The sequence below is a fragment of the Lagopus leucura genome, unplaced genomic scaffold (genome assembly GCF_019238085.1).
Source record: "Lagopus leucura isolate 7727_CA_CO unplaced genomic scaffold, USGS_WTPT01 Super-Scaffold_100001, whole genome shotgun sequence".
NCBI classification, from domain to species: Eukaryota; Metazoa; Chordata; class Aves; order Galliformes; family Phasianidae; genus Lagopus; species Lagopus leucura.
The window spans coordinates 92,127,296-92,139,935 of record NW_024962262.1 but is presented as its reverse complement, the minus strand read 5'-3'; the positions used below and the strand labels follow the sequence as shown (position 1 = coordinate 92,139,935).

Genomic DNA, 12,640 nt, shown 5'->3' with positions numbered 1-12,640 from the left:
AGCAGAAAGCTGCAGCATTCTCACACTATGACATCATCCTGTCTGGTATACTTTAATATAATTTGGAAACAAAATTTGATTAACTGAGAGCAGCATAAAGAGGATACATTAAAGATCCAAATTGAGGACACTTATCCAGTAAAATGAAAAAAAGAAAGCACAGTACAGTGTCCAGTGAATTTTACAGAACAGGCCTTGCTGGCTGCTCCAATGCTCTGTCAACAACTAACTTTAACATAACAGATGAGTGAAAGTACTCTGCAAGTCCAAGCACTGGGCTTAAGATTCTCCGGTATTTGTGGACACACAAACAACCTAAGGACAACTGTACCATACAGACTTGTAAATTAAGCTGTACATTCCCCACATGGCTTCAGCAATGACACATTGGGTTCCTGGTTTATGAGCAGAAAACTTCCCTCTACCAAAGAAAAGTGCCTGCTTCCAAGGGTTTATATTTGCACTTCTCATTACAAGATGCTCACTGTTTACAGCATCCTAATCAGTAACAGGAAAATGCCAAAGACTTTGTGTTAATTCATACAATACCATTTGTATGAAGGCTGTTTTTTAAGTTTATAATCATTGTCAGAAATTGTGGTAGAAATACTGTTGCTATTCTTGTAGCTTAAAAAAAAAAAATAAAATCAAATACTTCCAAATCACTACTCATCAAGGCCCATTATGTTAAATTAACTCTCTCTGCTATGGCAGCTTAACTACTGGGGAACTTCAAGAGGTGTTGAACACCTGCATTTCAGAAGAGCCACAGGGAAAGCAAACAGTTACAAGTAATTCCTGGAGTTAAAAGGTAATAACACTTGATTTAAGGACCTAAGGCTAACAGCTTCAAGAGGAAACTGTCAAGCATCACTCATACACAAAATAGAGTGCCTCCACCTCCTCAACAGCTATCTGTGCTATAAATCAAACTATTCCTATCATTAATAAGAAACTCTCCTAGCTAATCTACAGCGATGTTTTATCTTGAATAATGCTAAACAGAATTTCTGGGGCTGGTTCAGGGACATAGGAGAAGATCCAGAAAACTGAAGTCTATCCCCCTGTTTCCTTAAAAATAACTTTTGATAGAATGTATTACTAGTGTATTACTAGTTTAAAATGAAAATTCGAAGTACTTTAAAAATCATAGAAATGCAGAGCACACACTGAGAAGTTAGGTGTGCCATACAAATCTATTTACAGAACTGACAAGAGTGACATCTCCCAGTCCCCACACACATTCCTAAAAGCACAAACGTATCTACATTACCATCATGAGTACGTCTCACAGGACGATGAGCTTAACTAAGTTTCATGCTTCAGAGGTCTTGTTTGCAGACTAACAACGTGATCCAACACAAAACACACAGAATACATGATTACAAGACCAAGTTAAGCAGTTTCTTGTTAGGACAGCTCAGCTTTTCAAGTTTGAGTCATTTTAAGGGATCTGAAAATAACAATAGCCTGAGGCAAACACACATATTTGTTTTCCCAACACAAACCAAGATTAAATAAAAAAAACACATAGCCGGAGGCCACAGGAAAGAGGAAGAAAAGAAAAAAAAAAAAAAAAAAAAAAAGAGATGAACCGTGTTTAAATAACCTAAGACTGAAGAAGTCATCCTTACTTTCCATAGCACGCAGAGCACAGCAATTGAAGCTGCAGGAAGATGCTGTTTCCCCACGTGCATCTTTTTAAATACCCCCATTCTTCACCCACCATGCACACATACGCACTCACCACTTTGTCCATAAGCTTCCAGGTCTTCTCCACAGTCCTTCGGTCGGCAGCTGCCTGCTTGGGGGGGCCCACAGCATCTTGAATGGCATCGATGAAGCCCAGGATCCGTCCTTTGCGTGGGTTCCGGCCGTTCTGGGAGTTGGCCATCTGGGAACTAGGCTGGCCGTGGGGACAGAGAACAGAGACTCACAAGGTGCTCCAGAACATCTTGTCACGCAGCCAGCGAGGTAACACTTCCTTCTTCACAGGCAGGAAAGGGCAAGAGCAGGGCACGTTTAGGAACAACTTTAACTTCCCGTGACAAACAACCTAAACCCACCTGGGCTGTGTTTATACCGGAGGAGGCCATCGCGGATTTATTGTCAACGGCCCCGCCAAAGGCTGGGAGGGAGGGGACGACAAAAACGGGAGACGAGCCGCGGCCAAAGGGAAGGAGAGGAGAAAATAAATCAGCGCAGAGCGAGGGAGCAGCCAGAGAGGCCGCGGACAGGCAGACAGACAGCCAGACACTACATACAGAGCGGCAACGAGCGGGGGCTCCTCCGCCTACCCGCACCCCAGGGCGCAGGGCCGCGGCTGGCGGGGCGTCTCGGCTCTCCCGCTTATCGCCCCAGTGGGCGGCCGGACCGCATCCCGCGCCCGCCGCTACCGCTGCGCTGCGCCGGCCGTCAACGAGCGCCGGCGATCGCCGCCGATATACGCGCGAGCTCTTCCCGGAGCCAAGCCCTGCGGCGCTGCCGCTGCCCCGCGGACAAGCCCGGAGCGCCGCTGCCCCACCGCCCTGCCCGCCCCGCAGCCCTACCCGCCGCTGTGTGCGCGCGCGTGCGGCGAGCGAGCGTTCGGCAGCAACGCGCTAGAGAAGAGATAGAGAGAGGCACACGCACAGATCTGTATGCAGCACAGCTCACAGCCCCAGGCAGGCTGTGGTCTCCGCGCGATCCGAGAAAGTGAGGCTGGCGAAGCTCCGGCTGCCCCGTTCCCTCCCCCGCCCCGCGGCGTTCTGGCGGCCGCTCTTCTCCTCGCAACATGCCCGCCCCGAGGCCACAGCTCGGCCCCACGCATGCGCGCCGGGAGGGGAGTAGGCTGCGACTTAGCGAAACCCCGCCCTGGTCCCTCGGGAGGGAACTGCCGCCCTCCGCGCAGCCAATCAGAACACAGAGGTGGCTTTGCTTGACGTGGAAGCCAGCAAGTGAACTTGAAGCTGGACAGGGGCGGGGAAGCGGGGGCCGGCGATGTTGAGAGTGATAGGAAAACAGGCCAGTGGGAGGGCTGGAAGGAGGGAGGAGGAGCTTCCGGTCCCACCCCCTCACGCGTGCCCGCCCGAGGGGGTGGCTTGAAGCCCTCGGAGGCTGAAGTGGCCGTGATGAGGTCTGAGGGGTTTTTGTTTTTGGGGGCTGTGTTGCATAGTACGGGGCTCTGGGCAATGCGTCCTTCTCGTGGAACTGCCGTGCTTCTGTTTTGTCGAAGCACGCAATGTGTGTTGAGAATCAGTTGCCTTCTGGTGTTTTCTGCCTGTATGGCTCTTGTTCACACTTGTAAGAGTTTTGTTGTGGCCACAAAGAGCAGGAGCTTCTCTTCCTTCTTCACGTCTGTTTTCTCCCCTTATAAGAAAGAGAGGTTTTTTTCTTTTTAAGCCAACAGTGAGGTTTCCTGTGTTAAGGATGGGCCAGAGAGCTGCAGATGCTGACAGCAGTTCCTCAGGGCAATGAGTGGATATATGTTAAAAACTTCCCCACGTGTTTACTTTATATGTGGGCTTTCTGTGGGGGTATGGTAAATAAACCCCAACTGATGAATGCCACACTTTTGTTTCAGGGACCAGTTTTTCTCAAATGTTTATGTTACCGGTGAACACTGGAGAGGAGAAAGTGAAGCGTAGGCACATGGGGTGCAAGGCGTTTGACTTCAGAGCCCTTTGAAGACGTTCCAGGGTGTACTTACATTTTGTGAGTGTTAATCTTACAATTAATTATCATACAAAGAAGCCAAAGCACTTTAAAGTTTTGCGGTTATTTTACGAAGATAATTATTTTAGAGACTGCTTTTGATTTTCCAAATGTCAGTAAGTGTGGGATTTCTGTAGTTGTTTCTAGCTGTTCTTGATTTCCCCCCCCCCCCCCCCTAATTTTTAGCTTTTAGTAAAACAGCAGTTGAAGAAAAACAATAGAAACGCTACTGTGGAGCATTTCAGTGTTCCTTTTATTTATAATGTCATTTACAGGTATTTTTAATGTAGGTATCTTCCTGTTGATATGAAACGTGTCAAGTTACTAGTGTGGGCATAGGTACAACAACTAAAATCTCATCATTAATGTCTCCCTCAAAGATCATTGTTCCTTTTTAGCTTTAAAATACAATTTGGCAGGCACTTGCCTTAAGTGGGTTGGAAGCTTCTCAGTTCATTGTAGGCTTTGGATTATTCTCTTTTCTATGTTGATTTCAGCATTGATTTAATACTCTTCACTGGCAGCTCTCCCTATCTTTTTTTTTTTTTCCATCTGGAGCTCTGCTTGCGTAAGATTAGGTCGGTAGTGACTGCTCTTCCTCTTGCTGTCTTTCTCTTGGTTGTGGGTAAATCAGATGATCTAACGTATTTTCATGACCTTCTTAAATTTTTCCTTATTTTTGTTTGTTGTTCTGCTTTCATTGTTATGTCATTCTCTTCATATTCTGTGCACTGCCAAGAGCTGTGGTCTATGAGCTGGACTTGGTTGCCGTGTAGGGCTGAGTCATGTTGTCTTGCAGTTCATCCGAGTGCCGAGCCAGCAGGAATAAGCAGCTTGGTTTCCTGCATCCCTGTGTGTATGTGTGTTGTGCTATTAAGCAAAAAGCCAGCTGTATTAGAAAAAGGAGTGGTTTTCAGACAACCTCTTTTTTTCATTGTCTGTGCTGTACAGTAAGTACAGATATTCTGGGAAATGGCATCCTCAGAGGATTATATGAATTTATGTTGGAAGCTAGCTAGCTGGGACAAGTGAGTGAAACAGACACCTCAAGCTTCGGTATTAAGAATGTTTGAGATGGGCTAAATTTCTGTGTGCTACGCCATGAAAGGACTGGAAGACACAGCATCGCCTTTGTGCTTTCAAGCATGCAGAGTGAAGGGACCATTTGATAAAAGGCAGCTGAGAGAGGAAGAGCAGGCAGCTGCTGTGTGTTTGAAGTTCAAGGGATATGGTTGTTAGCAGTGGAGAACTTAAGGACAGAACTTGTCAAGTGGATCTACAGGGTACATGAGGATAAAAGGCCCTTGAAAGGTGGTGGCTGAAGGCACTGGCCAGCTGGCTTATTTTGATGCAGGCCTGTGCATTGTCCAGAGGAGCATGTGAGAGGGTAATTGCCCTGCACAACTTTGTGCACTTCAGTAGCCTAAATTAAGAAGCTAGTCTGCTGTATGCAGATCTGTTGAAAGACCACAAAAAGACTGCAGGATGATTCAAAGCAAAGAGATAGATTCAGACACTTTGAATCTCTGTGGGGAAGAACAAAAAAAGATTTTCTGTTCAGGCTAAGTGGAAGGGTTCTAGGTAAGCTTGATACCTAATTAAGGTCCTCAGCCTTGTTAAGTTTTTATTCAATTGTGTTGTGATGATTGGATGGCTGTTGTAAGGATTTGCTGAAGTCCTTTAATAAAAAGGATGGAGAGGAGGTGGCTGCGAGTCAAGGTATGATAGACAAAGAAATAAAGATGGTAAGTAAAAGAAGCCTTGTTTGGTACTCCTAAATCCCTTTGTAAGGTAAGGATTTCAGACCTGGCAATTTTACTGAAAGGCAAATTAATACCATTTGTTGAAAAAGCAAACTGCTGGATATGAAGGGAGGAAACAGAACTACAGGATATTAGAAGTAAACTAACGTATTTATCCACTGTGATTTTTACTATAAGTTAGTTGGCTTCTTTTTGCTCTGTTGGTGACTCATTCCTCTGGGGTGATTAGGTTGAATGAAGCTTCGTTGCTGCTCTTGAATGAAATTAATTAGAGCCATTGACAGTAGTTGGAAGCAAGAGAGATTTTGTTTTTTGCTTACCAGCCATTAAATATTATTGATTTTCTTCAGTCAGTCAATGTATGTGGTTTGGAAGCACTATTCATTTGTGTGTTTTCTTTTGCCCCCATCTAAAGTAACTTTTGGAAAAATATGCTGAAACACTAGGACAATGAAGAGAGCAAAACGTACATTTAACTTAAAGACACCTAAATAAGATGAAATATTGCTCTCGTATGATATAATGTTCAAAGGTAAATGTAATCTACACTATGCTGAGTTAAATGCTATGGTAGCAATACTTACAAAAGCTGAAGTCAGTTATCTTGAATCTTGAATGTGAAACCACTTCTCACTGGTTGTAGCAGAACACCTTGGCTATCCCAGAATGCTTCAGCTTTCAAAGTCATCTCTTGATATGTTGATTGGGTGCCTAAAATATTGTGAAAAGACAACTTCTCACGGGGATGTGGCCCACTTTGGTGTACTGTTAGGCACTGCTTTAATGGCTGAACTATGAAAAGGTCCTGCTCTTTGCAGCGGCTGCAGTGCCCCAGCAGAAAGCAGCTGGCCACTCTTTGCAGGGAAGCTGAGATCCTAAGGTAAAACCTGGTATTCTTTTAGTGCCTTCTACCAGTCTGTTCTGTATGAAAACAAAACAAGTGCATGCATGCACGCGCACACACAAAAAAAGCTGGTAGCAGCTAATGCCTTTAAGTTCTGGAGCTATCTGCTTAGGTACAATTTATTTAGCCCATTCTAAAAATGCACGAAGTCTTGTGTGTTGCCTGTCTGCCCCTGTCATTATCCAGTTATTACGTAGTCACCTTTAATAACTCTTCAGAATACAGAGCAAATGGAAAATCCTTTCATGCTGTAGTTTTACAACGCCCTCAAGGATGCCAGGCTCTTGAGATGTCAAATGAAGTAATTTATTTATGAGCTGGGGGGTTGTTAAGCTGCAAGCTACCATTTTTGGATAACTTGTAAATCAGATCGCAATACACTTACTTGTTTTATCATAGCAAACTCAGAGATATAAAGCAAAACAGATCACCAGTGGCACTCAGAACTCTCTAACTGATAACCGCAGTTGGTATAATAACAGATGCTTTTTCTACCTTACTGCATAGTTACTTCAAGAAAATTGGTGATGATAATGGCAGTTAGTCATTAGCTTACTATCCAATTAACTCATTCACTTCTAACAATCCCTTAACTGTTTTTCCTCCATGTACTTATGTTCTTAATGGCCATCGTGTCCTCAGACCTGCATATTCTCAGTTTTGTTTCTGGTTTCTAGAAATCCAAAAGATGAATTTCATGCATGAAATATGAATAAATTCATCCCATTTTGCTGTGGAATTACTGTAAAAAAATGATAATAATAAAAAGCTGATTTTCAAAGTTTCTATGTAGAAACTTTGCATTGTAGATACCACTCTTTGCTTCAGCAGGCTGTTGTGGTAACAGCTTGTAATACGTTGTTGCTGCACTAGTTCTCTGCTGAGGATTTACATACTCTTTTTATCCTTGACTTAGAATGACAAGCTAAGCTTGACTATGCTTATAAATGAAATGGGCCAGACAACGTTCCCTGTCCCTGAGGCCAGGTAGCATGGCATGACATGGATGTTAGCCACAATTCTCATAAAATTCCTACACCACTACTCCTATCAACTCAAGTACCTGCAAGCAGGGAACAATCTCTGACCTCAGCTAACCCTGAACCTCCCTGGAACCATTTGGGAAAACACCAGCTGACGTGGACCAAAACTACCAGGGAGTAACCTGATAATTTAACATCATAAATTGCCGTAGCCTTAGATTGTCACAACTAGTTACTACAGACACATATAGTGGTAGTGTATGTGCATATCAGTTACACAGCTGCACACGCGTAGGGTAACACGAGGCCTTTAATCTCTGTTAACATTGGTTTGACTTCAGATAATGAAGTTTATTTTCAGATGGCTTCTTGAATGTGAGAATTGAACTACTTAAGGGAGGAAATACACTTAAGAGTTGGAAATACAATGGCAAGAATTTTATTGACTAACGCTCTCAAGCTTACGTTTTCAAATCTCTCATTCGTGCCAAGGAGAAAATCAACTCGAATATAATATTGTTTCCCATGCAAAGCAGAACAATTTCCTTTATTATGAGCAATTTTCCTTACCATACATTATCTGGTTGCAGACTGAGTATGAAAACAAAGTGTAGGGCCAGGCCTATGTTTGTCTATACACCTTCCTAATGAGTTCATTTGCTGTAAACTAGACAGCCCACTTCAGAACACATCCTTGCTGTGATATATGGTAATAAAAAAAAGCACATCAGCTTAATTTAAAAACAACCTAACCCTCAGGGAGCAATTTTACATGAGTTCTTCTGTTTCTTTTCTGTTATTAATTGCATCCATCTGCCAGAGCAGGTGCAAAAGCTTTAACTAAGTTCTATCACTTTAGCACTAACTATTGAATGTACCCCATCTGTCTTATAGCATAAAAATTATCAATTTCAAAGACCTCTTCTTTTTTTTTTTTTTTTTTCTTAACTCAGTTCCTGCCAGGTACCATTATTTTAGTTTTCCCTTGGTCTGATAAAACAATGGCAGCGATATTTGTCTTGAACATCCTATTTAATAACCAGTCCAAATACAACTGGGAGTTCTTGTTTGACTTGAGAATTAGGAGCTTTCTTTTTTTTTTTTTCAAATCAAATATCTCTGCTTTCACAAGAATTTCTGAGATTTCCATATTGTGGTAAATTGTTGTAAAATATGTGCCTAGGGACTTTCCATTGCCATCCTTCTCTGGAGCCACACTTCTACAGGAAACAAGCTTGTGTTTGTTGAACACAGTTTAGCATAGAAAAGGCTTCCTCTGTGCTTCTGCAAATCTAAATAACCTCAATTAGTGTGTGTGTGTGGAAGGCAGTGGAGTGGGAGGGTGCTGGTCTGTGTTACTAGCAGCTTTAATTGAAATACTTGAATGAGACAGTGGCACACAGGCTTCTCTGCAGCAAGCAAGGATTTTTCAGTTTAGTAAGACAGTGTCTTGAACAGAGAAAGAATGCGGTGCAAGGAAGTAGTAACTTAAACATTGTGAATTATTCGCTTAAATTTATTTTCCTGCCTTTAACATTCTGTCCATCTTTTGTAGAAAGAAAACTCTTTATTTTTTTTTTTTTCTTTGATCTCACTATGAATTTGTGGTCTATCTTATGTTTCCTGTATGCTTCAATTTCTATGAATATTTTTTTTGTGAGTCAGGGTGGGAAGCGTGTGTACTTAGTGTAGTAAACACAATGGATTTTTTTGTCTTGCTTAGCTTCATTTAAAATAAGTTATCTTTTCCAACCGAAAAGTAGGACATATGTTCTGCAAGGCAAGTCACAATTTTAATAGCACTGAGGGATTTTGCTTTTGCATTGGTCATTTGTGAAATCAAATTGAATGCATCTGATATTTGTAATTATTTTCTGAATGCTTCAGAGCGTTCAGTTATTCTCAGGCTGGGTTTATAAGCTTTTGCATCAGTTGCTCATTCTACATAATGCAATTGATGATTGTACTTTTTTCTTCTTCATTACAGGACCAATTTTGTTGTTTTTTTTCTTTTTTTTTTTAATGAAAATGAAAAAGAGTGAATGAGACTTCTGGGGAAAAGAATAAGTGATTTCTGCCTTTCTGCAATGTTCATTTTAATGCATTAAGCAGTCATATTTTTAACAGTGCATACAGCTCTGAAACATTTTTTACATTATTTTGTTCATTCTGTACTAAGGGATAGTATTAATGCTTGTTTCTATTAAGTTTCAGATTAAGGCATGTTGTTTCAAAGGAAATATAAGGAGGTCAAAGTAAAACTAATAAAGAATTGGAATTTGAATTAATCTTTTTTATTTTTTCTCTGAATTTCTGTTACTTTCTGCCTTGTTTTCAATGTATCTGGTCTAAGCAGTCAGAAAGTGTCTGACAGAACATCGACACCCTTGTATCAAAGAGAACAAAGAGTGACTTTAATTATTGAAGGTGTGATTTATTTTTTCTCAATAAGGTGTGGACATATGTTTCCAAGAGCTCTTATTTTGTTCACTCACTTTTGGTCACTTGCAGCTAGGCATAAAAGCAGCTCTTCTGGCTTATAAACCTGCTGTGCACATAATTTCTTCTCCCCTTTCTGTTATTTGTTTGTTTTGCTTTGTTGTTGGGTTTATTGTTATTACTATCTAGGATTTTAAATAGCATAGCATTGCAGTTGTTCTTCTCAATCTCTTGCTTCAGTAGATCTAAAAATGAACAAAGACAATTTCACTATCTAGCTATAAGTCATCCATGCCCTATGGTAGATCCTCCTCATAGGCTTTTTTCTGCTCTTGCACTGGCAGCCCAGTGGTTGCCTTTTGGGAGTACTTATTTTTTTGCTTTTTCTTGATGGAAGGTAGATAGCATAAATGCTACAGATTTGTGTAAGAAATAGTTGTTAATATTGTTATGCAGTAGCAGCTTTGAATGTTAATTGTTTTGCTTAACTCAACTGTGGTTTTGATTGATATTTGTGCAATTCTTGTAGCAAGAGAAACTGGAGGAATTAAGAGAGTTTTCTCTTTCACATGTTACTTTGACACATTTTTCTTTTTCAGATAAGCAGTATGTAAAAAAATAACTAAAGTAAATAGTGGTATGTTAAAATGTACAGATATGAATCCTTGAAAAAGCAGGTTAGCATCTTAAAGGATATTTGGAGATTTCTGAAAGCTTATTGAATGTGAAGGTTTCAGTTTTTGAAGGTATTTTGAGGTGCCTATTTTTGCTTGCCAGTTTTGTAGCCTTGGATGCTTTCACTGGGTTGAATCTGTTTTTCCTGAGATGGTTTTGGAACAAACATTCCATTTTTGTTGCAGAGATGTTTAGGATATCCATTTTTCCCTGTGTAGCATGCTTGAATTTTGTCAGATTGATAGAAAAGAAAATGTGTTGATTATCTCCTCATTTCTTATGCACTATGTAAATTGAGTTTGGATTCTATCTGCACTCTTTTGGATTATTCTTTCTTAACCCATGATTACAACTTTGAAAAATGGCAATTAATTTCACTGCTGAAGTGTGAGGCAGCACTAAAAGTACTGTGTCAATGTGCACAGAAGCTCAACAAGACTTTCCCTGTGCTGTTTGTGCTTATAGGATGTATGTAGCTGGCTAGCTTCACGGTCTGATGCAAGCAAAGAAATGGAAGACATGGGTGGAAGTCCATGTGCTGGAAGGATTGTAGCTAGCTTGGCTCAGGACTTCAGGAAAAGAACTTTTAAAAGCTTCTTCTGAAGGAGTTAATCGATTCTTTAAAATAGAAAAATGAATAGTCCTACAGGGCTTTCTCCATTTACTGGCACAAAGAAGCTAAGAATAGTAATCTTGTACAATACCGTTTCTAAAAATATGTGGGAATTCTTGCTTTCTTCTCGTAACCTAGTGCTCAGCTAAAGCAATACAGTGGCAGGAACATCTCGCTCTGTGTACCATGAATAAAATAACATTCTGCTCCTTTTAAATTCAGTACTAGCTCAACTCTCAATGCCGTTCAGCCCATTTTCATAACCTTGCATAGCCTCATGATATAATAAAGTCCCCAGAGCTACTTTGGTTTAGTTCAACTGAGTGTTCCTGTATGTCCATCATTTCTCTTGCCCATATAGAATATCTATTTTATTGTAGCAACACTGGCATTGCAAGTTGTTGTCGCTTTTATTGGAGACGGAAACAATTACGCTTTTAGAAAATAGAGCATTGTAGATACTGTAGAGTGTGTGCCAGAATATATGCCATGACAAATCTTTAAAAATATGAAATACTTTGCAAAGGGAAAAAAAATACAACAGTATGCATCCTTTTTTTTTTTTTTTCTTTTTTTTTTTTCCCCCTTTAGCCAAAGCTGAAGATATTCTCTTCTGAGCTTGCTTCCCTTGACTCATTGGCTCTCTATATTTTTCCTTCCACTTGAATGCTCTTGACTAAATTATGCCAGTTGGATTTTAAATCTATCGAGCATGGTTACTGAGCAGTGAAGCCTATGAAAAGTGCAGTTGATTGGGCCAAAAAGCAGAAATGTAGCACGTAAGCTAGTCAGAAATCTCCTCAGTATAAATGAGGAAAATGTTCAGAATTTATGATGGGGGAATGTTAAAAAAACCAAGCTTCTGGAAGGGTATTTGGAATAAGACAATCAGGACTGTGAATGAAACGTTTTAAAAATCTTCAAGAAAAGCACTGGTTATGTGAACTTCCTCATGGAAAATGTGTTTAATTCCAGGTTCCCTTGTGCTACTGTACAGAGACAGAACTATATGTCTGTGCATACAGTTTTATCAATGACCTTCAAAGGAGGAAAAAAGAATTAAAGTGGCAAAGGAATCATACAGAGGAGTCTGAGCTAGGGTACTGTAAGCAGTGAGTTTAATTCGCAATCTGTGTGAAAATACAGGCTTGTGGCTCTAGTGAAGTGGCTTGGTTTCACTGGCGTTATCATACAAAAACATCACCTTTGGAATTTATTCAGACAAAATGCTCTCATGTTTTCACAGTTTTGGATGAGCTGAGGGGCCCACTCCTCAGCCAGACTAAGCGGGTAGTCTTCAAACAAACGGAGCGGTGTTTATATCGAGTACCTGCTCCTTAAACTGGAGCAGAAAAGCAGTTTCTTGTTACTCAGCATTATGCTGATATCAGTGATGGTATGAAAATAAAATGTTATGCTTGAATCAAATGCATTCCAGGCTTTCCAAACTCTTTCTGCTTAGTACTGCAGCTAAAACTGTATTAACTGAGGTGATACATTACCAAGATATTTCTTTGTATAAGAAAGAAACCTGAAATCTTCTTTGCCATTTATGTGAATAGCACTTGAT

General features: G+C 40.8%; 1 protein-coding gene across 4 annotated transcripts in view; it reads right to left on the bottom strand.

Moving 5' to 3' along the window:
• Positions 1–2,775, bottom strand: part of CBLB (Cbl proto-oncogene B) — a 125,012-nt gene extending 122,237 nt beyond the window's left edge. For 2 of the 4 annotated variants that reach the window (XM_042866472.1, XM_042866474.1), the window contains exons 1-3: positions 2,632–2,650; positions 2,067–2,128; positions 1,748–1,906 (exon numbers count right to left, since the gene is read on the bottom strand). In XM_042866472.1, coding sequence (XP_042722406.1) covers positions 1,748–1,906; positions 2,067–2,096 — 189 coding nt within the window. In that variant the 5' untranslated portion in view covers positions 2,097–2,128; positions 2,632–2,650. Of the gene's footprint in view, positions 1–1,747; positions 1,988–2,066; positions 2,129–2,631 lie in introns of all 4 variants that reach the window. The other 2 variants (XM_042866471.1, XM_042866473.1) reach the window with 2 other exon arrangements.
• Between the last annotated feature and the right edge of the window lie 9,865 nt (positions 2,776–12,640).